Source organism: Pieris rapae, chromosome 18, assembly GCF_905147795.1.
Source record: "Pieris rapae chromosome 18, ilPieRapa1.1, whole genome shotgun sequence".
NCBI lineage: Eukaryota > Metazoa > Arthropoda > Insecta > Lepidoptera > Pieridae > Pieris > Pieris rapae.
Genome location: NC_059526.1, coordinates 3789356 through 3817077, shown reverse-complemented (window position 1 = coordinate 3817077; position 27722 = coordinate 3789356). Strand labels below are relative to the sequence as shown.

Here is a 27722-nt window from a genome sequence, read left to right as displayed (position 1 = left end):
AAGTAATAGTTATCTATACGTATTTATTGGTAGTATAGTAAGCATTTGTGAAGCTAGCGGGAGCAAAATTATTTTGCACCGAGCAGAGAAATATTTACGAAACACACTTTTGTTAATTACTCATTTAATAATTATTATTATAAGTAATGTAGAAGTTTGACAATCTTTCTGTATTCTTCGACTTACTTTAAGTATTACTATCGTTATTATTTCCGAATTGCGGAAAACATTCCGATGTTGATATGATTTTAAAATAAATAACAATAATACTTACACAATGTTACCTCCATGTCTCAAACTACTAAGATTTTTTTAGATAAAAGATATTCACAATTTTTTAATGTAGCAATGAAACAAACAATTGTATCTAAAACGCTATAATTCTTTGTATGTAAATGCAATTTATTCTAATACAATGTAGATACAGGTAGATCTTTGTCAGACAATAAACGGCTTTATCAACCTTGGAATTGATTTCACACTCAGCTAATAGGTTTAAAAAGGATCTGCAAAGACCTTAATCTAGATTTTTCAATTAACAATGAAGACATGTTGTAAAAGTACACACATTTAAAATAAGCTCGTATTTGCTTCAAGGTTTGACAATTCATTTTGCATAAAACAAACTTTACCATGAATATTCTTTTAAATAAACAATGCATGTTTAAGATACAACCTTTATTATTTTTCGGTAAGTAACAAATCTTAACAAACTTTGCTATTCCGTCGTTGTTCTTCTGAATAAGCCATCATTTCAGCGGAAAGCTGTTGTCTGTGAGGTATAATTTCTAGTATCCAATACAACCTTGTGCACTAGCCTTGTAACAAAGATGCATCAGCTTAATTGACTTATCCTGAGATAAGGTCATTCAAACTGATCGTTTTAGATATGATTGACGCCAACGGATACAATCTAAACAGTGGATGATTTTCATCAAAGTGCAATTTAAACTTTAGTTGTTCTGTAGCTTTTAAAACGGCGAGTAGTGCTTTTCTTTTAGGTATGTTTTGTGTTTAAATATTGACGATAAACTTTATATATTTAATATAACTTCCATGTGGTCAATACTTCTCAAATCAAATGGTCATATTTTTGTAGCCATCTCTATCACCATGTACATATTCTCAAAATAAAATATACATAATTTTAGCTTTAACCGGTTATATATATCTCTAAATACTCTTTAAGATACCTTACTATTAGAGCCTTAATTATGGGAGTCTTCAGTCATAATAATAAGATGTAATCTGCGTAATATAAAGACATGTAATCATTGTGTCGTGATTCCGTCGCATGCTGACGATGTGCGTTTTGGCCATGGTGCGTGACCCGTCGCTTATTAGACAACTCTAGGCATTCATAATTAAGTAATAATACTCGCTATTATTATTATTATAACATACCATTGTGACTTTAATTTATAAGTATGGCATAGGTTACTCCTTATTGTCGTACTGACTGCAATTAGACTGGGAAACATTTACTTATATATCTTTCTTTTCGTCTTTTTTTTTGGGGGCAATTTTATAATCGGCTGAAAATCTCATTGACAATGAAGTGGAACAAAAATAATATTACCATTATTTCCTCACATAATTCATAAATACAGTTTCAGTGATTAAAATTATTAAGAAAATATAGTAGCCAGTTTATAAGAATTCAATTTTACAGTACATTAGTCAAGTGGGTAGTCCCTGAATGTATTAAAATTACAGCAGGTACCTATAAGGTTTTAACTTATAGTTTCAATTTATTAAAGTGAGTAATATTGAGGGACACAGCGACGGTTTCCTATTTAAATATCGTTAATGTAAATTCGATTAAATTAATATTTATTTTATTAATTGATTTAGTACATGTAGCTATCAACATACATATTATGCAAAATTACTTATGTCTTATTAAAAAAAAAATGTGACTAACTGGTTTTTATTAAATGCCGACTCATTCAAAAAAATATTTAACCAAAATATGTGCAGTAAATAATCTTTCTTGGGAGAGAAGGTAAAAGGTATAATGATGTATTTGTTACCGGTAATATTTAAAATTATGTAATGGCTTAAACAATTGAATGAAGCTTTGTGGGAAATTTCTCATTCATAATTGTATTGTTTCAAGTTTACGATACAAGTGCACTATCGTCTAGGGATTCTAATGTGTTATGAAAGTAGTCAGTCTCCAAAATGTATAATTGAAAGTATAAACTTTCATTAATATAAAATGTGTTCTGTTCTAAACGGACTTGGTTATGCCTTTTGTTTAAAGCATTGGTTTGAGCATTTGTTTACGCTCTTATAAATGTTCAAAAATTTTAGGTTTGAAATTCGATATCAGCAAGGTTTATATCTATTCACATATTATACTCAAATATTATAAAAAATTGGCTTAGAATATATAAAAATAAATTATATAATTAAATAATTCAAAACTACCGCGAAAAAGCGGCAGTTATTAGACAGCTAGGTGATAATTGTTAACTAATTTTGAGAATGTAAACAGTTAACTGTATTACAAAATTCATAACCGGTAAATATTAGGACATATATCCTAGAAATTGGATGGGCAAATTTACCAATCGTGTTGCGCAGTGAACAATCAGAACGAAGCACATCACCTAGATGGTAAGGTGGATTGCACATTACACGCACGCAGACCTGCACTTTTTTATACTTGACGATGTATATAAAGCGGACACTGATAATAAAATATGTTGTTTGTTTACCCAAATATTGTATTATATATAGTATTTTTTTTGTAAAAGTATAGGGGACGAAACTGGAGGCAAAGTATTTTTTTTTTTGTCGTTAAGTCCTTTTGTCCTTAATATGTGTATGTTGTGTGGTTGATATTAAGCGTATAATGCTGTGTACAGATGTAATTGGATTTTATATCTGTTTCTGTACCCAAATGTAAAAAATAAAAAAATAAATATTGAGTCGCCGAATTCTTCGTTATATCTAGTACCAAGCCTTACTATAACATAAAAAAACAATAAGACTTACTAAGTAGGAGGCTCTACATTGAAACATAAGATTTTCTATTAATAGTTGTTCTTTTTAAACCGCTCTTTAATTATATAAATTCGTTTACAAGTAGCGCTTTCACAACTTTCTTTCTCAACTCTATAATTAGTACCGTTTACATGTGTCAAATGTTATATAACATCAATATCAAGTTCAAACGATTCTATAAATATTTAATGAATATGTATTACACGATTAGGAATATTCATTTCTTTAATAAATTCACGGCCATGATTATAATACTTAATCTATCGATTGATTAATATGATAATTTAATCATGTTTATTTCCAACTAAACATAAGTAAAACTGAGCCAAACAATAAATACTGTAAAGCAAGTGGGTTAAGTAACTTTTTTAAGCAAATGTTATTCGTTAAGCAAGGAAAATAACAAAAAATTATGATTGTACGTAAAACTTCTGTGTTGTATGTTTGTAATGTTTTTGTTGACTGACGTAGGGTATATTACATTTTCAATAATCAATCCCTAATGCAATAATATAAACCAAGGTGTAAAAAATTATCCATAAAAGTCTGTCAAACGAACACTGTGTAAACTATAGATAATAGAATAAAAAATATTGTACAGTTTCATATCACATATCAATATCTACTAAAGTAATGTTTTACCAATGGGCAACGTATGTAGTATCTCGAGTCGGTCTTGTAACTCCAAAACAAGAAATTAGCACAAAACAAAACCATGTCAAGTTCTACAAATAAATTTCTTCTCCAATATTATAGAAGAATGTTTTGCATTATGATTTATTTTTATTTAGAATATGTCATAATCTGGCTAAAAATACTAATAAAAAAACGGCGGGTTGCACACCGGGAGGGCCGGCAGAAGTGAAAACTTGAATATTAACGTTGTGCATTTTTGTTATTTTGGAATGGTTAGGGAATAATTTTGGACGAATTGCTTTAATAAAAGTACTATCATTTATGTGGTTAAATACAATATTTATATATTTCACTATCGTATACAAACATGACAATTTATTACATTAAATACGCCGCACCAGCTGTCTTCTCTCCATCCGTCTTACGAATTTTCGATCAGGTCACGTGTCCTGACGCGACATTTTTTACCCATTCCAAAAAAGTGTACAACGCCGCTAAAGAAGTTTTCACTTCAAATAATTATTTCATTACCTGCTTGACATCAATAATTTTTCAATACCGATTATTTTGAAAATATATTCGATATATCTTCGTTGTAACTACAAAAACTAAGTAAAATAAAACTTTTATGATAACAAAAATACACAGTCGGACTTAGTAGACACAACGAGTGAAACCGCTACGCATTGCTGGTAGATATAAAATATATAACTATACAGTATATAACTTGTAATATAGTCCCACTAGATAAGGAACAAAGACCTTACATTTCCTTCAATGTGAAGGAATAAAAATTATGCTCTAAATTGTGTATTGTAATTTGCTTCAGTATCGTACAAAGTAACTTTTGTAATAACTTTCACAGATCACTGATTTATGCCAATGCGCAAGAATCGTTGATGGAAAATACTTTTAGTATTTATTGCAAAAGCAATTATAAAAGAGTTTATAACGACTACTTCGTCTCTGTAGGTTTGAATTTAACGTAGATTTTTTATATATCAACTATTAGTCAAAATAATAAAATTGCGAAACCGCAGTTAAACCTTTGTTCTTTATGTTATACTTATTACCGATAATCAAAAATTTAAACTACTACTTGGGGTCCTAAGGGCTCAATGTGCCACAACAACCTTTGTTTGCCAGGGTTTCACATAATTGGTTGTACGTATAAAGTATTTATTGACCCCGGATAAAAAAATACTTCACAAGTAAACTTGCGTAGGAAACACTTTCGCCTCTTATATCAAAAATAAGATACCTCATACATTTAATAATCTAAATAGCAGTAACAATATTCTCGTGTTAATGATAAACATTAATTAGTATGAGTAGTGAGTATAGCGAGTAATGACTGTGCGTGTGCACTTTCCCCGGCCATCGACCATTGCAAATTAGTATTATTATTGTCATAAGTTAATTTGCATGACTTTATCATCCTATGAATAATTAGACAGTTTCATTATCTCAATGGCTATTGTTTGTAGTATTTATTGTATGGTTCTTTGTATAACTGTAGATATTAAATTCAATACCTTAATATATTTTACGTTTAAAATGTAAGTTTTTCCTTGCAACGGATATTTATTTTGTTACGCCTTTTTTATGCAACACGTATAAATTGTAGTAGTTGAATTGGTTTTATTTGAATAAATTTTTGTTTGCCAAAAATTATTTTACTTCCTATATTTAAACCTCTTAACATTTAAGAATTATGAAACTCCTCCAACTCAGCTTATAACAAATTAAATTTCATTCTTATTTAATAATAAATTAGTGAGTCATATCTGGAATAAATAAAAAATATGTAAAATACAATTAAATAAACATTTTCGTGAAAGCTCAAGGTTGTGATATTCAGAACGGAAATCCAATAATGGGGTCGATTTTTTAAAATTAAAAGTTGCTATAAAGAATAAAATAAATAATTAACTTTTGTTACTTAACCGCGTGCGTAAAGTTATAATAAATTATATTTATATTATAGATGACGGATTTTATAATTGAGAATAATCAATCTCAGTAACAAATAAATTTTATAATCTGCCCGTTATAAATTTTTATAAGTAAATAATCCACGTTTATGGATTGTAAATTGGCAATGTTATTAGTCGAGCTAAGTTTGATTCTCTTCAATTTGTTTGATGAACGCACGTCTAGGGATGAGTCCCTAAAGACTGCAGTATTTCTTATAATATTTTCTTTCACGGCCATAGAGAGAAAAATCTTTTAGCCCATACTTTAACTTCCATAAGAATCACACACCAAACCACTAGACTAAAACTGCTAATTTAGTTGATATGTCTGTGTAAAGAGTTATTTTTTTTTTGCAGCAAACGATGCGGGCCGGCGTCTGGTGCGGCGTTGCGGTAACGCTCCTTTTAGTAGCTACCGATGCCATCAGGACCGTTCAGGTAAATAAAACAACACTAATATCACAGTACAAAACTAATTATAATTAAATTATAATTTATATTTGAAAGTCTCCAGGGCCATGGTTATAGAACTTACACCTTCATAATTTATTGATTCTGATCGTAATAATTTTACCATTGTTATGTCTATGATAAGTGATAAAATCGTGTGAAATGTAATATCAGATTGTCATATGACCTTCGAAGTTAAATGGTTATTAATCGTGTCCAGACTATATAAGCTACTGAAAGTGTAAACTGTATTTTATTACACCAGCAATAAGGTACAAATTAAGATATATAAAGTTAAAGTTAAGTAAGGCCTAAAGTTGTATAATTTGTACTTTGTACCATTAAAGGAACGATTCTGTAGATGACTCTTTATTTTGCTGCTTTAAGCAAACCTTAACAAACTTTCGAGCCCTCTGGATGTGTATCACTTTACAACGTGTGAGTTTCCTGACCGTTGTTTTGTAAAAAAATGTGTGTCAAACAGATGTTCCTAATTTGTTATTTTCGTTTATAAATTTTTTATAATTATATAATTTTATAATATAATAGTATGCACTTTAAATTTTACTGAACTGAAAATTTACACTTGACGTCAACCGATTTATTTGGGACCGTTATATATTATTATATATAATACATACCTAGCTGTTTGTACCGCCTGACAGTAGATTCTTTATTTTTTTTTATTTCAGTTCAACATATAGTTAATTGTATGGCTTATTAACCAAATAATACATAGTGCTAAATCACTAAAATCATATTTTAGAAAGGATCGTGAAATAAGCCCCGTGGTTAGGTATTACGATAAATAACAAATTGCACATCATAATGGCACTTTGCTTTTCACGTATTGAGGTTTATAATAATGATAGTCTGAATTGTATAATGATGTATAATGGCGTATATTTTAAAGTTTATAACTGGCTTTATTAATGTTGAAAGTGTGCAAATACAGTGCAGTATACTCACTCGACTCCTACATATCAAAAACATGCTAGATACACACCTGCAAGAGGAGATTAGATTTTTTATGTTTATTAATTTATACATTTACTAGCTGACCTGGCTAACTTCGTTCCGCGTAACAGTCTAAATGAATCGTGTTAATTTAGGATTTCTATGACTTTGTTTTGCAAATTCAGAATTGTTTTATTACTTGCCATTGCGAAAGAAGAATCGCAGTTTAACACATTAGGCCTCTTCTTTCTAGCGCCAATATTGCGATACTGAATGATTACTTTCTGATATACAACATTTTTTGATGAGGTAACATGTCTTCGATCAAGATCAAATATGTATCTCCTCATTCACTTCAAGATCGGAATTTCTTGAACTGCCGAACCGAATCGAACGAATTCGATGTACATAAATGATGATTGCATTCGTAAAATTAATTTATTAATTAATTTATTGTTATTCGATAACTTTTCCGATAGTCCTTGAATATAAGTTTTTCAAGTGAAGTAGTCGTTTTTATCTTACTTTTGAATTATTAAACTATATTTATTTCTTTAAAATTAAACCTAGGGTTAGTTAGAACCTGAGGCGGTCACAAAAGCGGAGTTGTATATTAATATTCTGTTATCACTCTTAGAAATATAGTAACTAAACAATTTATCATAAAAATAAATAAGTAAATATTAATAAATACATAAATGATTTAAAATTATCTTTATAAACTAACACAGTGCGTCATTACATAAAAGTCAAATACAAAAGAGGTTTTATCTGGAAAACTTACGTTTTCACACATCTATAGTAATAATTGTAAATAATCATTACTGTTACAAGCCATTTTCATAGAAAGTTCCAGTTATATCACTCCATTAATTTTGTATGACTGTGTTGTTTTCTTAACTTGCGTTATGTACCTTATCATGTATTATATGTTGAACATAGTCAAATAATACACACCTTTGTATTACTTTACCATTTATTACCCACTTTTGGCTCTCAGTAATACTCAATCAATTCGCTTTTAAATGTACGCAGAGTTGACACTAAGGTATGACAGCAAACAATAATTTGTGTCACTTTTAACACATAATACACTCTTCTATCAGATGTTTATATATGTATCTGAATCTGTCACCTGGCTATAAGCATAACAAATGAATCGTTATAATTAGTTTTCAATTCATTATGCAAAAACCTATGTTACTAACACATTTTACTCAATTATATCTATCTACAATCTCAAGAGAATGTGATACAATGAGTTATACGTATAATACATCCTTCATTGACTTCTGTTGTTTCATTATTGTTAACTCTGTCCAAACTTTTCAACGCATTCAATTCCTAATAAAAATACTTAATTAATAAAACAGACTGTGACGTCCATTGTCTCAGCCCTATTGTATTGTCAAATCGAACTTCCGTTTCAACAAAGCCTCTAACTTCAACCTTCAACGGAAATTAAACCTTTAAAACCATAAATAAAGTCTTTTATGGTATCACGGTTCCAACAATTTCCTAATAAAAAAATGGTTTATAATTAAGGTTTTCCTTAATTTCTCAGTTGATCGAATGCTTTGCCGCTAATAATAATTTATTCCAAGCAAACAGATTTAGAATAAATTATTATAAGAAACAAACAAATGCAGAAAGACCGAAATGTGTGAAACATTTGATTACAAAATAGAATCTCTTCATGTTTGGCTATGTCTGTTTAGACCACTATTTATCAACGCCTAAGGCACGGGTCCCACGTTGAGGGGTGCAATTTAAATTGTCAGCAATTAAATTGCACCCCTCATAATAGATTAGATTATAATCTAATCTAATGGGGGCTAATCGAAAAATTATTAAAATTATTGGGATTTCTCTAACTGTGTTTCGTTAACCATACTCTTTCAATCAATTTTTACATATGCTACAAAAGAATTTTAGAAATACTTCATAAAATTATTTTACATAGATAAAATTAAATTGTAATTTACACTTAGTTTCCTTATTTCAAGACTATGAAGTCAAATTTCAGTGTCAGAATCATCCTTTAATTTAGAAATACGTCTTGTCAGTAATATGTAATTTTGTTATGAAAATGTCCACTCTACTTTATAGAAACCATTAATGTATTTTGTGGCTAATAAAGTTATTTCTTTCTTTCTTTCTTTCTTTATGTTATATAATTCTGGTCTAGGTTTATTGGAACCAATTTCATCGCAGACTCGCGTTTTTGCCAACGAATGGTCAATGCCAAAGTATAATTGGAATCTTCATAGTTTTTGTTTATTGCGTAAATTTGAATTGGGCTAATGGTTAGGTGAAGGAATTGAAAAAAACTAAAGTAAGAATTTATTTAATAATTAGAATATAGTTTTGAAGCATTATGTTAATTAAATAACAGTTTTATTATTTATTTCATGAATTTAAAAATAAGATATATATTTTTAGGTTTGTTAACACCCGTTGGTAGGCTTAGTATTCCAGTATAATATTAAGTAATTAGAAGAAATTATTTCCTGGAGTTGAGGAGGTCAAGTAGTTGCGCTTACAACTCTATTACATCAAATTACATATTGTAATTTCCCGTTGCTTGAGTATTGTACCTAGGTAACACTGAAAATGTTTAGAAAATGAAAAACGGCTTAATGTAGAAAGTTGCCAATACTTTTATTGTTTTTAGTAATCTCCGTTCCTCTCTACACATCGACGCATTCGATGTTGAGTAAGCCCACAATGAAAGTCATAATAAATCATTGACCGAAAATTTTCTCGCATTTGGTTCATTTTGTTCATGTTTAACATGTTTTAGATTTGCCGTGGATTCACAAAAACTAATGACAAATGAATGCAATATACTACATTAGGTTACCAAACAGTTCTAAAATTGAAATTCATAAAAAGTTTTCATTAGCAATGTTTCTTACTGGCCAATTCAAAGCATTTTCAATATCACCCACGTATAATAAATATTAACAATGAAACCAAAGAATTGTATATATTTTGTATAAAAAAGCATTCCACATTTGTCTTTACTTAAAAAAAAATATTTTGTTAAATATTTCATGAGATTAAATGAAAAGGAATAGGAAAAAAATATGACTGTAATAAATAACTGTACATCATTTAATAACTGTACAAATTGTACCTAAATAAATAAATACCTTTAGAATTTGAATAAAAACAACGATTTCTTCTTTTAATAAAGATTTCTAGTGGTCAATAGATATTTAATTTGTTTATATACAGGGAAAATCAAAGTATCTAACTTTGTGATGCAATAAAAATTACGTTCGATTTTTATGTCATTCAAAAACAATTTAACCGTAAACTGAGGTTAATTAATTACAGTTCTGTCAGTAATCGTCAGACTTTCACCTGCGGCTACTTCATCCGGTATTTTGGCCCAGCAACTTTATAAATATAGATTAAAATTAAATTCTTGCATTGGTAGTTCAGAATGTGCATGCATATGAACACAAACCGAATAAAAACAATTGCAAAAGAAGAACTTTCAAGGAAAGAATAAAGTGAGATCAACCTTTATACAAATGTGACAGCGAAGTGGTAGGATAAATATATAGTATAAGACATTACATATTATACCACTTCCTAATAATTGTGATATCGAAAATATTCATCAGATCTTACCTAGCACCCTCGGCTATGTATTTACATTTCATAGTAATTTCTCATAAAATATAAAGGATTCAAACTCAAACCTAATACTCAATTATTCTTATTATTATATATTAATTTTAATAATAATAAATAAGTCAGTAAATAATATAAAACTCTTTTTTAGTGTTTTGTGTACTTAACATTCGTGTTTCTTATGGCCTAAGATAAGACAAGACCCAGAAAAAAAAATATGATTCAGTGCTTATATAATTTATTACCATTTTTTAAATGAAGAGCGTAGAGTCTTCCAAACTGCATAGGAACGCCTGAGTTTGCTTTTTTGAACGTTTCCGTATACCAATAAATGACTTTCCCTGCACTATACAATATATTTTGTATTCAATGCACAGAGATGCATTAGTGGGCATAATATGAAAGTTGGAAAATTTATCTTTGTATTGTTGTAATATTCTTCCTTGAAAATGTTAAATCGTGTTTGAAGTTAAATACTATAATTTTATTATAAAGTAACAAGACACAACTGCAGTACTTACGTAATACATTAGTTATGAATTTTAATGTATTTTTTTATTATAATTTTATAATAAAAAAAAAACTTTATTGATTATAATTTTACTAATCCGATTGTAAATTCACAGAATTTAAATTTAAATATAAATTTCTTATCCAAATAAGAACAAACACAGTATTTATTACAGAAATATAATCCTTACATAATATTAATCATCAACGCTCATTGTTAGGTAATGTCCAAAGTATGAACCTTTCATAATAAATTAATATCTAACCCTTTATTATTCTTGTCTTGTATATGTAACCGGTTTTTTTTAAATTTTTTTTCATACACCGTGAAAGTGTAAATAAATAAAAACTCCCGGTGATCCTTTTCCTTCTCCGTAAGAGAAAGTTTTTAAATTAATTGACAATATATCTCAAACTCCATTGGTTCCAAACAGATACTCAGCTGGATTTCAAACAAACAACTAGGGCTTAGAAAAGCCATCTTATAAACGTTTGAATTCTATAAAAAACTACGCGATATAGTTTTGACATAAACAAAAAAATTACCCGATAAAAATGCTAAGTTTAAATGGCGTCTGGTATTCAGTGCGTGGAAGTAGCACATCTGTAAACTCAATTAGTATTAAAATTGCTGTCATAATTACAGTTTTGGCTTATGATGTGTATTTATGAATTTTAATGGCGTTACTCTATTTTGTTTAAGTCTATATTTATGTCACTCGTTGCTTTAAACTGTTTATTAAAACCTTATCATAACAATCAAATATTTTACAACTTGCTTTATCTACATAGTAATAATATAAATTTTTATTCTCTGCTACATAGTCCAATACAGTATAAAACAAATTAATGAATTTCATTGTTTATCCAAACTATGTAAATATGAAGTTGTAATGTACAAATTACAATTTTGGTTTTCTTACTAAATCAGCTGCGATCTAAATGAGACAGCAACCATTAAAATAATAAATGATGGCCATTTAAGATTTGGCTTCAAAATAGATAATCTAATTGATGCATTCGCAAGATGTGATATAATTCTTTAGTAATCATAACCTGATTATTCTAGTCTAGAACCTGAAATGATATTTCATATAGCTTCCGCTTTAACTGTTATTTCAATAGCAAATTCATGACATAATAAACATGCAATAATGTGATGTTAGATGTTTCAAGAAATATGAAAGCGTTTCGAATAAAATTAGGCTAAGCTTGGTTTAAGTTCTTTATAAACATATAAATAAACAATTAAAACCTATCATTAATAATAATTCAGTGGTGTTATCCTACTTATCATTAATAATAATAAGTCAGTAACCCTACATGCGTCTTAGTCATAGATGGCAGATGATGGGTTTCCGTAATCATCTTTATTTCTATAGGCCTTCTGTAAGCCAAGCCCGATGATTTCTTTCATCGTCATGGCAAGGGGTGCACAGCCGTTGTTCGGACGGAGAGAGAGGCGGTTGATAGTCGCATGTTTAAGCTATTAGGCCAGTACTGCTGAATAAGATTATGAAACAAAATATTTCACTTGACATGACATTGGAATGCAATGGATTTTAAATTCCTGCAATCTTGGAAAACCCCAACCGTATAAATGAAACCAATTCCTACTTGGGTTATACCATGCTTACCTCCAACTAAAAGTTATCTTTTTAACCAAGGTAATATTTTTAATAACTCTCAATTGTAAACAGAACATATTTCCTCGTTCTTTATTTACTAAAAATATATATTTAAGCGCAATTTAAAAGCAATGTTGGCCTAGTGGCTACAGTCGTAGGTTCGATCCCCGGCTGTGCGCCAATAGACTTTCTTTCTCGGTGCGCATTTAACATTTGCTCGAACGGTGAAGGAAAACATCGTGAGGAAACCGACATGTCTTAGACCCAAAAAGTCGACGACGTGTGTTAGGCACTGGAGGCTAGTCACCTACTTCCCTATTAGATTTAAAAATGATCATGAAACAGATTCAGAAATCTGAGGCCAAGATAAAGAGAATAAAGAGGTTGTAGCGTCACTGATTTATTTATTTTTTTTATATATTTAAACAAAAATATTTTGTCGTCCAGTCGCCTTTTACTCATATATTACAAGCAAGCTGATATTTTAAGGCTTTATAATTTAAGCAAACATTTACTTAATAGTAATTTTTAACGGACAAGTTAAACTATGGTAGGTATGTTTTATCACGCGTGCTCAAATCGGAATCTTATGTAGCAATTTAACTGCATAATTGGTTTATTTAGTCCAATCGAATGACATTAACCATATCCTTTCGTCCGTAGAAACCCAGTCGTGTGTTTAAGCGATAACGATATTAATTTAAGTTCTTAAGACCTTGGCTGGACACCGCTCACAGTATGACGCATACAGTTAATATCAGTTGTTACAGATAATATTCAATAGAATTATATAGACTAAATGTGATTAATCAAGTGTAATTAATATGCGTTTGAATAAACTTTCGAATGATTCCCCTACTTATGGTCATCTCTGGGCGTTTGTTTTAACTGTTGAACTACGCGTTTATTGTAAATTAAAATAATTTTGGTTTAAATTACAAAACACTTACTACGTTTAAGCTGAGCAATATAAAAAAGAGTTGAACTTTTCGGTTATGAAAAAATATATTAATAATCACGGTGTAATTAAAGTTAAAAAAATGTAACCGTAAAATCCTTAAAATGAATTATGACTAATTTTATAAATAGGGAATAACGTAGGTACTTAGCCTTCACCTGCGATATTATACATTTAACATTTTGCCTTCTCATACTTGTTGTTGTAATTAAAAGCTCTAGAAAGGATTTTTAACCGAGTTATATAATTACTATCATTGCTTCGACTTAGTGCCTACTAATCCATTGAGATATCCATGATGATAACTAGGCTTTAGACTTTTGACTTCCATACTGGTGGTTTTTACTCATAAAACCACCATTAGTGCAACACAAACGTAAATTAACGTAATAAACGGATCCCCAAATTATTGTAGTAAATGAAAAATGTTAAAGGTTTTTACTGCTATTGTTCTTTTGCAAGAACAAACTGTCTACAAAAGATATACCAATTAGGTTCAACTATTTTGTTGCTAATTAAGACTTACTGTCATAACACGCTTTAAACAATGATATGTGCTTTTTATATCAACTTCTCTATAATATTTATATTCATATTATTTTGAGAAATTATTTGAATGTTTTTAAACTACACTAAATATAAACTGGAAATCTACTGGGCTGAATTGAAAATTTCTTTCACCATTAGAATTCCACATTATTCTTGCGATAAATTTATTTCCATTATAACAAATCAATATTTATCTACGCAAAGCCCGGCTAATATAAAAAATATAAAAACAAAAGTCCGTTTAATCTAATCTTCGATTTTAACATCGTTTCATCAGAGTGAATTAACGACAATGCTTAATGACCAGTTTGGTAACTTTTCAATTGGGCTATAAGTGGACTTAGTTAGTGAACAGTAGTTTAAAGTTGTAATACGACTAACTATTCAATTTAGAAGATAATTGGGTTTCAAGTTTCATCAATACCTACCTTATTCTTATACAATCAAGATCGGATATGTTAACTTCAAAAATAAAATATTTTTTGAAATAGTCTATCATTTAGTATTGAGAGTCTCTCTCCATATATAAGAGAAGTAATATGGTAGCTCTCTGACTGCTTGCTCAGGTTCAATGTGATCCAATACTCTGGATGCCTCAGACGTGTTAGAAGTATCGAGAAGGTGTAAGGTTTCAGTGTGATAGTGATATACCTCGCTCTGATGTGGGTGTTAACCCATTTTAAGAAAGTTGATACGCAACTTCTCTTATTTTTTTGTAGAACAGGGGGCAAGAGGTTCATCTGATGTTAAATGATAACAATGGACACTATCAATGCCATAGCTAGTACGTTGCCAGCCTATACGAATTTGTAATTTTGAGAATGCTCTTGTTTGCCAATCACACCAACCTTCTTGGAAGCTAATTTACCCATTCCCTTCAAATGACCGCGAAACTAAACGTCAATATATCAACGCCAAGTATTTTTGGATACTGGTTGTGGTTTAAGAAGAGTGTCTCCGAAAAGGCTTTTTTAGTGGAAAATGAAAATGCAATTTAGCAAAAAATGTGTCTTCTTAAGCTTAAATCAAACAAGATTTAGCTGACCCAGTCCAGACACCTAGGAGCAGTTTCGATTGTTTTGGACAATTATTACTAGCCAGTTCTTTACATTGTCTTTCTCTCACTGAATCTTTTCCTTCTATAAATGTCATTATCTAATCACTTACCAGCGAAAGGTATCAGATGGTATAAAGATAATTGAATAATAGTTTGCGAAACCGCTTGACTAACATCCTGCAATCCAAAAGTGCGGACAATGGATCGCTTCATGTTATCGTAACAATTAAAAATATATTAGAACATTCTAGATTACATCTATTAGAAGAGTACATTTAAATATTGCATGTAAAGTCACAGATCATGATTATAATCTAATGTCTGTAGCTTATGATTGCTAGTTAAACTTACATATATGTATATAGAAGATAAACAAGAAGTACTAAATGAGACGTTGCGGTATTGTTGTGTAGGCTTTTTTTTTTTTTTTACTTGGGGAAATGCATTGCGCATACCCTTCCGCGGCGCGACTGCTTGGTGCGGAAGGATTATGTGGGACTCGCCATAGTGCATACCCACTAAAACCCCAAGGTGCCACCAACAATCGCCTTATGCGGGATGCGGTAACAGCAGAGCCTTATCCGCTTATTGTTGTATAGGCTGTCCTAAGTGCAAATAAATATAAATATGTATATCTTAATATATATATTTCTTGTGTGCGTGTGTATGTGACTGAACTCCTCCTAAACGACTGGACCGATTTAGACGAAATTTGTGTGTGTTCAAGGAGATCTGGGAATGGTTTAGATTCACAATTTTGTCCGCTGGACAATGTTTTTTTAATTAATTTTCAATTTATTAGTTGTTGTTGATTTTGGAATGTTTTACATTGGATCCGACAGACGGCGCTACCATCGCAGTGTCAAATTTTAAATAATATTCGAATTTTAATTTTAGTCTGTCCCGAAATTTAAAAAAAGTTTTGTTATCATTGTGTTATATCGTGTGTGACCATGGGCTGGATCGTTAGATATTGTCATAACATTTGAATAATAATTTTCATCAAAATGGCTTATTAAAAATTGAAATTTTGAAATTAAAGACTTGTAGACAGGACAACGTCTGTCGGATCCGCTAGTGTCATTATAAATATGTTTTCTTTTATCAGACTGAAAATATTTTTCAAGTTTTGTAATTTTGACATTCTAATTTAGGCTACATAATTTGTGCATAGTAAAAGCGGTATTTCAAAATATTCAGTCTTCTGACGAGGATTGCTCGATCCATTAAATGGCAAATATAATCCTAGCTTCAAATGTACTTAACAACTGGTAGTAATTTTCGACATTTTGTAAGTTGGATATTTTAGAATGTAGGTTAAGTGTGTAATAAATAATTTAGTAATTCATTTACTTCAATGCACTTAGATAAATATAATTTGGTTTTAACAGAGCAGCAGTTTAAGAAAAAAAAATATGAATTAGATTTAATACATAAAAATCTACTCATTTATAAATGCGTAATAAACTTTCATTTTTATGTGATGTTAAGATCTATTAATTAAAAATTGGGGTATAAATTGGGATCCTACCAGAGATATTTATATTAGCGTTGTCAATTAAAAGTTAAACTAATTATGATTTTAAGTGAAGTTTTACTGTGTTTACAATAGAGGTAGGTGGACTCATTTTCCGCAATTAGACTCAAATTTTGGTCCGTTTTGCATAAGTGCAATAGAATTATAGTAGCTAATATATATGCCCTCTCCTCAAATCAGCCATTAATTAATATAGTGGTAGTTAATTTCGTTTCTCAAGTTAATAATTTATTTATATTATTATAATAATGAAAAGATAAAATGTTCGTAAAAAATAAACTCAAAAATTACTGTCACTGTTTCGAACATTACAATGCAATATTATTTCTGAGTCATATGGGTCATCCAGTAGAAATAATTTAATAGACGACTCTGAGTATCTTTTTAACTTTAAGTCTGGTTTACGCCGAGACAACAACGTGCGACACTGCCGCATGCTATTACACACATTGCGGCATGCAGTATCTTGTGGCATGCTACACATTGCGGCATGTGGCATCTTGTATGCTGCAAATAGAAAGCATTTGCGGCAACATCGTGCCTAGATAATTTTCGAAGCATTGTGCTGTTTATGGAATGCCGCACAGTGTTGCCCCGGTGTAATATAGCCTTTAGAGATATTATCTTAATTCGATTGCTGATTGCCTTTGCATAATTATGATCATTCTGCGACAATCCAGTTGAATGCTCTTAAAAGTGAAAAAGCTGGTCAATTAGTTACGCTACGTGGTGTCTGGCTATTGCGAGAATTGATACCAATTTACATACTATATCTCACTAATTATTTGCGTGTTACTTAATAGTTCATCGGCTTTAGATATGATAAATGTGCATGTTTCAAGCTGCTGATGACAGAGCGCGGTGCTAATACATACCAAATAGGATTAATTAATTTTTACGAACCTCACACGATAATTATATAGTATTTTTTTTATAGAACAAGGGGCAAACGGGCAGGAGGCTCACCTGATGTAAAGTGATACGGCTATGGACACTCATTCCAGTACATATGTTAGGGTTTCTTAGGAGTTGCGGCTGGTGAGAGTGATTGATTTTCGTGTCGAAGAAAACGTCATGAAAAAGAATAGCGAACACATATCACAGTCGAAGACGCCATTAATAAAACGGTATCAGCAGCAAGGAGAAAAATTAAAAATAATATAGTTTCAACGGTGATCGAACTTAGGATTTTCCCAACTCATTTGCTGCGATTAACCCCGGAGATAGTTGTTGTAAGTGGTAATTTGCTCCACGGTAAAACTGTAAACTTGGCTTTTGATCCATCAGCTGATTAATGGTATACGACATTTCTATTTTACATTTGTATGTGTTAGTATCGACTTTATATATTTCTTATATTCGTTTATTATACCTAAACTTAACAAAAGGGAACGACAAATTTTGATAATGTTGTTAGCGAACAATTGAATTCATACTAAACAATACACGCTCGAAATCATTAAATACCATTTACAATGGAATCTCCATTCAAATTCAAATATCATTTATTCATTTAGGTAACATAATGCTTCTAATTTTAAATTTACTGCCAGTTCTCAAATCAAGGGTGTAGAACGGAAGAGAAGAACTGGCAATAAACTCTCCGCCACTCTTTTTAATCGCCAAGTTTTTTCATTTACATTGTAATGTGTTATCGCTCAAGTCCATAACGATTTTTATAATACATATTTATTTAATTATTATCTTTTCTTACAGTTACTTCATACCAATGCATTTATTTCTGTTACCAAAATGGATTGTTCGAAATTCATAATTTTTTATGAGGGTGATCTTAAATATTGTCACATTTTTTGATTATTGCTTTGTTTCACTTGGATTGCGTTGGATGTGGTATTTTTATATTACCTTTTTGCCTATTTGTTAGTAGTTACGTCATCAATTTTATAATTTTGTAGTGAGTGTTTTGTGCGTTTTTGTAAACTATTGTGAGGTGAGATAGCGTATCAGTCTAACCTCTAAATCTAAAAAATCTAAAAAAATATGCATTTGGACTGGTAACTGTGTGCTTTTCTTGTTAAGAATAAAACGAAACGAGGTATGTACTCAGGACTTATTTTAGTATGAAATTGTGCATCGACGGCCACAAACCGTTCTTAGTGGTACATTCTAAAATCTAAGAAACCCGTAAAAAACAAGAAAAAAATAAACTTAAACCCTTTTTGTAACAAATTATGAATAATGCAACCCTTGTAAATTCAATCGATGTGAAAGAAATAAGTCTAATAAGTTTTTTTATGGAGGATGCACAATCCATGTGCAAATTGTGCTTCACTTAACAGATTTAATATCATAATACAACTATAACATACAAGGTACTGCGAAAAGTAATTTTACGGTCGGTTAAATAAGATATTAATAGTTCTAGTTTAACGTACAATTATTATAATGTATAAGTAATAGACATGTCTCGTTTGCCTTGTCCTTTATGAATCTACGGAATTAGCGGCGATATAGTTTTTATGTCACCTCTTAAGCTGTGCTGACCGCCTGGTACAATAACAATCTAGACCTTCATTTCATACTAAGATCTAGAAAATTTCAAGGCAATTCTTTTCTGTATATGTCAAATATGATTAACCTCAGGAAAAATACTTTTATTTCTTTCTGTTGACGATAATTAAGTACTCATACCCATATCGAACAGTTTCGAGTGCTAGTAAAATAAAAGTACACAATTTTTATGGTATATTAGTAAAATTAGAAGAAAATAATGTCGTCTATGGTCTGATTGTCTTGTGTTTAGATTATTATACGCCCATACATCCTTAATTTATTTTTGTTACAATAATTTATTTATTTTTTTCAGGTAATTGAGGTTTTAAACGCAGCATTAGAGAGTGAAAAGGTAAACTCTTTATCTTCCATTTATCATTTTAATATTTGAGAAAAGCAGGTCAAAACATTCAATTATATTGGTTGATCTTTATGAGTTTTTGAAACGTCATCTACTAATGGCTTACAAGACAATAACTTGCTGGTGTTAGTTATTTATTTTTATCCTACTTGTCTGGATACGTTTGCCCCGTCTCACCTCCTTCGGACAAGCAAAAATCCTGGGCTGGCCGCAGAGCAGGCAGATAATAAACGGTATAATATAGGTACCTACATATATCTATCTTCCAACATCGAATTTGTTTGACTCTTGGGGTTCAAACTCAAACTCAAAATTCATATCGGTAAACAAGTACACTTATGAACGTCAAAAAAATTAAATTTTTTCATTTTTTTTGACGTTCAAATTTTTTTCAAACGTTTTCATTTACTACCAGTTCGCAAGTCAAGGGCGTAGAGCAGGCAATAAGAACTGGCAAGAAACTTTCCGCCACATCTTGGTTGTTCGTTGGCTGTTTGGTTCAAGTACACAGGCGCTTATTAAAGATTTAAGTTGGCGCCAGAGTTGATGATTTCCTGACTGAACAAATTAGTATCACAATACAGCGAGGATGTGCTGCCAGAGTTAAAGGTCGGCCTGCCACAGGGACCAAGCTTTTCAATTTCTTTCTGTGTTCTGAAAAAATATGAAATTTAATCTGGTGTCCCAAACAGTCCTCTCAATTTCCGTAAAGATGTCCCAAGCGTGGATTTGTGAAGTACGAAAATCTTAATATTGATATCGAAATAACAATAATGTTATATGTCATTCATTCATAAAAACAGTTTTTTAAGCTGCACGACAGTTATTGTTGTCTCTCGGAAATCGTACAATCACCATGACATTTTTGAGTCCGTTTAGTGTAAGAGCCTGGTAATTAAATATGTAGTACCAATAAGTGGTACATTGTATAGTTACACTATCACTAACAGAGATTTCGAGAGAGACAGAGAAATTACGAGAAAATATACTATTATATTTATATTGTGGTAAAATATTCAATAGACAGTGTACTAATTCAAAGAAATTTAAACTGCTTATATAGTGTTCGTAAATGTACCAAAAAATAAAATAAATCAATGGCTGTCGAGCCTTTTAAAGTCTGGGCCTCAGATTTCTATACGTGTTTCATGATCATTTGTCAATCTAATAGGTAAGTAGGTGATCAGCCTACTGTGCCTGAGGCACGTCCTCAACTTTTTGGCAAAGGCAAGCCGGTTTCGTCACGATGTTTTCCTTCATCATTCGAACGAATGTTAAATGCACACATAGAAAGAAAGTCCATAGTGCATAGCCGGGGATCGAACCTATGTACCAAATTAAACATGAATAAAATTCAATAATAAATTTGACTTATAACTCTTAGACTGATCTGGATGTTTGTAGAATGAGGAAGCCAGTAGCTACGAGCCAGTAACTAGCTGCACCTTCACTGCAATAACGACAGCTCTATAGTCTGAATAAAAGCGGAAAATTATACACTATTATAATATGAACGCACTGTTATACGGAATGATTATATGAACCTGATAGCGTAGCCTGCCCGCGACTCAACCCCGAGGACATTCGTTCCAACCGAATGTACCAATAGATAGTTCTGTTTATTTGTATAATTAATATTTGCGTGTATAAGAAAATCATCTTGTCGGCTTTAGGGTCTTAACGCCACACGATGATTTTCTAGATATGTATAACGATACAATAATACAGATAAAAATAGTGATATAAGAAGATTTAAAAATATCTTCGTACTTAATGTCGCAGTCAAAATGCCGTCTACATATATAAAATGTCATCCGATTATATCGTCCTGAAATAAGTACAAGGCTAACGGCAGTCACAAGTATTATGTAATTGTTATTGATGAATACGGCTATTTTTGGACATTAAAAGTATTTTAAATCTTTAAGTGTATAAATAGACCTTGTTGGATTGAAACGTATTAATTGATAATGAAGGTATTTTTGACTTGACACATTTGGTTTCTCTAGCAAATAGGTCATGTGAAAATGGTTCTCTTCATCTAGTTCTAGCAACCCTTAAAAGTAATAATATAATCTTAAGAATCTCTAAATAAAACTGGTGGTAAAATTCGTACACCATGTATACTACAAACAGAAGATGATTAATTATTATTATTTCAAATTCAAAGCTTTTATTTCAACAAGAGAAGTTTTTTACAATAAATATATATATATTTATTGTAAACTCTTTATGAAGGTTTCGTTGCATAGCTGTGTTCTATATTATTACTACTTAATTTCAGTTAATCCTCAACTTTACACCATAGAACAAAAATAATGCATATAAAAGTATCCGTAATCATGGTTTGCAAAATAAAGAAAGTTTGTTTTTATTATCGATTTCCTTGCGGGGAAGCACCTACATTAGAGCTGTCAAGTGATAGTGATCCATTATATTTTTCCCTTGACATTTAAATTAATGTCTGAATCGAGACTGATGACTTAAAGGTTACTCTAGATAATTAAACTTTAATTTTTTCCTGTGTAGCAATTATTATCTCCTGTTTATTTACATTTATACATTTTGATATTCAAAATAAAACAATAGAAAGTTAAAGGGATTAATCAAAATCTTATTCTTAAGTATATTTCTTTATACTGACATTTGATAATTATATAATACATACCTTTAGATATTATTTTCCTTGTAGAATAAAGTATAGGTAGAAATAAACAGTTTTTGTCTAAATGCATAATCATTGCACATATTTATGCAGTTTAAACTGGGAAAGTATTTAAAACAGTACACTTATGGGATGTTCTATATTTTTATAAATCACAACCCATTTTTATCTTTGTTAAATTGATATATTTCTTCACAAACAACGGTAATTAATTTATATTCTAATAGAAAGGCTCATAGGAAAAAATACATGCTCACTCATCTTAAAAGTCTGTTCTGAGTGACGTCTGTTTTCTTCTTTTCTAAGTGTCCTGTATTTATATTGCCACATACATCAAAATCGTATAGAAAATACTACACTATATAGTATGTATATTTTAGTGCGTATCTACGATACGCTACACACTACATTTAGAAAAACCTAATATTGATTTCATTCTTTATCAAAAAATTTCCTTTGTCAAAGGGACAAAGACAATTTTGACATTTGGTGCTTAATGCCTGAAAACTACATGAATTTATTCACTATGTGTTTTGACTTTGCGTTAAATAAACAATAATTGTGTCCAGTCCAGAAAATCCACTTATAGCAAGATAGATTACAAGGAGAAATGTTCTTCCATATTGAACCAACATTGCCTGACAGCAACGTAGCCTTAATACAATTTGGTAGTTTGAACTCAATCGCCCACGAAATTGCATCGTTTACATATGGAATTGCAGATGCATAACATACTTACGCAATTCATCGAATGGTACATGATTTTATGATCTCTCAAGCAAGTTGCATCGTTTAGAAATCGTATGATTACACGAAATTATTTTTGAGGGTAAGAATTGATGACAATATATGGTACACTCTTATTGCGATAAAGGCTAAAAGCAAGTACTTTAAAAAATGATCAAGGTTTATTTTAAGAATAAAACGTTTTTATTTGGACATCACTTTTATATGTCTTGCCCCATCGTTGATAGAACTGCTTCTCATATTATAAACTTATCGACTAAATTCTGTATTATTCCTCTTAATGTCCCGAAAAGTAAAAGGTATTGGAGTCCCTTTTCCGATCACTACCATCTTTAAGTTTTGAAGCTAACTCAAAACTTGGTATTTCAATACCTGTATAATCTTTTTTTAATAGATTTTATTACTTCCTATAATTCCAATGAAAAACAAAACGAATTTTATAAATCTATCATTACTGTCTGTATACAGTTGGTATTTAGAATTGTCTACCAACAACACATCATGTAACAATTTCATGATTTAATTATATTATTTAACATAAAACTGTCTGTATTCTTTAAAGTTTTAAACTTTCATTTTTACTTAGAAACATCAGAACATTAGATAAGAATTTTACTAGAACACTCGTGTTAGAGATGATTGTAAGATTGTTGCATTATTTCAGTTTGAAAGTTGCTTTAGGTAAGACTATGCGGCTTTGCACGTGTCTAATAATAATATAAGTCATCCCCCAATATAAGTTTTTTTTTCGTTTTGTGCATCTCATTTTTTAGGCAAGTAGGTTATTTTGATTTCAGTATGTTTATATGTGCAATTGAGCAGTGTTGGCATAGTGGCTTCAGCGTGCGAATCTCATGTCTCACTCTCTCTTTCATGTCATGACTTTAGGTCGGAGGTTCGATCCCTGTGCACCAATGGAATTTCTTTATATGTGCGTATTTAAAATTTGCTGAACAGTGCTTTTGAACGGTGAAGGAATACATCGTGAGGATACCGACATGTCTTAGACCCAAAAAGTCGACGACGTGTGTCAGGCACTGGAGGCTGATCACCTACTTGCCTATTAAATTTAAAAATGATCATGAAACAGATTCAGAAATCTGAGGCCAACACCTAAAGAGGTTGTAGCGCCACTGATTTATTTATTATTATGTTTATATGTATGATGTGTGATCATTGATTTTTCGGTACAAGACACTTGTTTCCTTACCATACCTTTGTGCTTCTATGTGTGTGGAGTAATCCAAACACCAATGGTTTTCCTTAACACTTACTAACCCTGAGTTTAATCACACTCATATTAAAAGATGGGAAAAGTATAAATAAAATCATCAATGTAACCAAAACATTTTTATTATATGTATATTTGAGTAATATTTAAGAGATATACAGTGGTCTCACGTTCACCATCTCATATATTATTCCGTATGTAACATTGCGTTAGGCAATTCAAACGCATCGCAATAATTTAGTTTGCTATGCGCAAACATTGTACTGATTTGATTTTTATTATGTTGTATTGAGATGAACTATATTTTACTTAATCATGTTAAAGTGTGATTTGGTTCAAAATTTTGCTTAACACTAATAAATTATAACTATCATCAAAATTTCCGCTGATGATTAAAAGGTTAATAAATACTCTAGTTTATTAAATTATGCAAATCATAATTCAAAGACTGTTCAAAAAAACTTAAAAAAGCAGACGTTGAAAAACTTTATGAAAAAACCGGCTTGATTTGAAATAAACTTTATGACACTTTATATTTTATTTGCATTACAGTCGTTATTACGAATAAATACAATACAATCTTTCTTAATGGTGTTATATACAAAAAAATATTACAATTTAAATACATATAGTGATGGTGCAGCACTATTTTTCAGTGTACGCTTAAGAATATTTATCATATTCATAAACGTACTAGTTAACGTTTAAATCATTGCCTAAAAGCACAAACAATAACTATTTGAGCTTGATAAAGCTGGTTGATATTAAACCCTTGTTGAGTTTTTTGACGGCTCTAAAGAATATATGTAAGTGGTACTCTACTCGACAAACAAGTGATCTTTACGTACTTGTTTTGCTACCTGTTATTCTTTGGTCAGATTAGGTTTCCGGATAAGCAAGGTTGCGGATTGCACCAATTTATAACCACAACATTGTATGTAAAAAATAAAAATAAAAGTTGTTTTTAGACCTTTATCTGGTTGGCTAGGGTTGTGCAGTGGAGCAGGGAGTTTCCCTGAGTTGAATGCCTAGTGCGACCCGAGCGCAGGCGATATGGAGGGTTCATGAGGAATTTTTTGTGGGTCGGGTTTCTCAGAGGGTTCGGGTTTCAACCATCCCCACAGACCCCGCGATAGCGACTGCATATGCTTACTGTACCTGACTTTGTGCATTTTAACCTCCTTTATAAAAATAAAAAAAGTGGAGCAGGGAGTGTGGTATGGTGAGGCTTCTAAATGCTAGTTCATGCCTGAACTATAACCTCTGTCTCAATTAATATTAATAATACAGATGGGACGAGTGACCACAAAGCCTTTTCCCCGTGCCCTTCTCCAATCCTCCTTTCAGACTATTTAGAGCCTTGTTTTCCCTGTTTGCCACAACTATTACCAAGTAATAGTGCTGTCAATCTGCTAGACTGATATAGACTGTCAAGTATAAGTTGGCGTTCCAGTGGCGGCGCCTCCTACAACCCTCTGTGTTGCCACTTTTTTTGTTTAGTTTGGATTGATGGATATTCTTAGATATTACATTAAAGGTAAATAAAAAACTTAATAACAAAAAATTATTTTTTATGGTAATTATGGTCTGTTAGAGGCATTATTCCTTCCATGAATTCTTCAGAGTCATCTGTGTCAGAAGAATCTGAGTCGCTGCTATTCAAATCAATTAAAAATGGTTCCATTACTGTTTCAAGGCGGTTGTCTGTCATACGATAATTATTTTCAACATTTATAACGTGATTACAGTGTTTCTGCCATTCTTCAGCAGTTATTTTGGAAAATGCACTATGGATTCTCTGTTCCATGTTTTCAGAGAGGCCAGTAACATTTGTGTCTGCAAATATTCTTTTGAACGAACTCCAAATGAATTCTATTGCATTAAAGTCACAATGATAAGGCGGAAGTCTTACAGCCTTATGACCATGTTTCTTTAATATTTCATCAATTAAGTAGACATTCTCCTGATTGATTGTTTTTATAATTTCATACAATTCTGCTTTTTTCATGGTTTCCAAGTATGAAAGATTGTTTTTTTTTATGAAATCTTGCATCTCTTGTTTCTTACTGTTCATTGTCACGCGTTTATTTATTTTAATACAGTGATATGACGCATTGTCCATCACTATTAATGAATTGGGCTCTAAGTTTGGGATAAGCTTTTCTTGTAGCCATTTACTGAAGTTATCTCCATTCATCTCGTCGTGATAATCTCCACTTTTGGTCTTAGATTTGAAACACAAAAGACTATTGGGGATAAAACCTTTCTCACTTCCGGCATTCACTATGATCCATCTCTGACCTTCTGAGACTTCTGTAAGGACACCTTCAGTTTCCTCAGACTGCCAACATTTTTTAACTTTATAGCCAGGGTGTAAATAAGTCTCGTCCAAATAAACGATTGGCCTCGGATTGTCACTCCTTCTATTATTGTCTATTTCTCGTAAAAATCTTGATCGCCAGGCAACAACATCATATCGCTCCATGAGAACCATCCTTTTGGATTTATTCTTTTTATAACTAAATCCCAACTTGTGTAGTATTTTTCTGAGAGATTCTATACTACCCTTGAAATTGATGTCTGCCTTTAGATCTCAATGTAATTTTCTGAGAGTAGGGACGGAATTATTTAAATAATAAGATTGGATTTTGCGTCTAATAACACAAAGATCAAAGTCATCCAAATCAGAAACAGTTAATTTTCTTTTTCTACTTTTACCTGGAGTGACTAGTTTTATCGTCTTAGCCTCGGAAGTAGTGTTCTCTGGTGTGGAATTGTCATCACAAGCTGTGGATGTGGAAGGTCCTTGAGCTGCTTGATTAGGGACTTCAGTTCTCGCTGTAAAATTACTTTCCATGATTTTTCCCTCTGAAACTATACGGTTCACGGTTCTTTCAGAAACACCTTAAATAAAACAAAAAATATTTTAAGTTATCCATCAATCACATTTACTTTCAAAAGCAATTATTATTTTTCCCTAAATTTGGGGATATAAATATCACTTTTAACTGGCAATACTTTACCTGTCAAAGCCGCTGTTCGAGCATTCACTTGTTGAAATGGAATAATCGGCCCATTGTTACGTTTCTCCTCTTCACAAAAACGTTTTACAGCTAGAATAATTTCTCTAGCTGCACTCCGCACTACTTTTGGCATGTTTCGTAATGATTTTTACACTTTAAAACACAAATTATTAGCACCGACACACGTGAGGCTACCAAGCTGTTAGAACTGTCAACACAACTGTCAAAATTAGTACCTTTTTCTGCCACACGCCAACTTACACATG

The 27722-nt window shown here is 31.1% G+C and overlaps 1 protein-coding gene and 1 long non-coding RNA gene across 18 annotated transcripts in view; one reads left to right on the top strand and one right to left on the bottom strand.

Moving 5' to 3' along the window:
- The window catches only part of LOC110999612 (mucin-3A), a 65808-nt gene that overhangs the window by 8956 nt on the left and 29130 nt on the right, over positions 1-27722 (top strand). For all 17 annotated transcript variants that reach the window (XM_022268756.2, XM_022268753.2, XM_022268763.2 and 14 more), the window contains exon 3: positions 5982-6062. In XM_022268756.2, the coding sequence (XP_022124448.2) occupies positions 5988-6062 (75 nt within the window). In that variant the 5' untranslated portion in view covers positions 5982-5987. The remainder of the gene's footprint in view (positions 1-5981; positions 6063-27722) is intronic.
- LOC123689952 lies at positions 27089-27517 on the bottom strand. Its single transcript, XR_006750805.1, has 2 exons — positions 27457-27517; positions 27089-27337 (listed from the first exon to the last, which is right to left on the bottom strand). It is a non-coding gene; the product is annotated as an uncharacterized LOC123689952 (long non-coding RNA).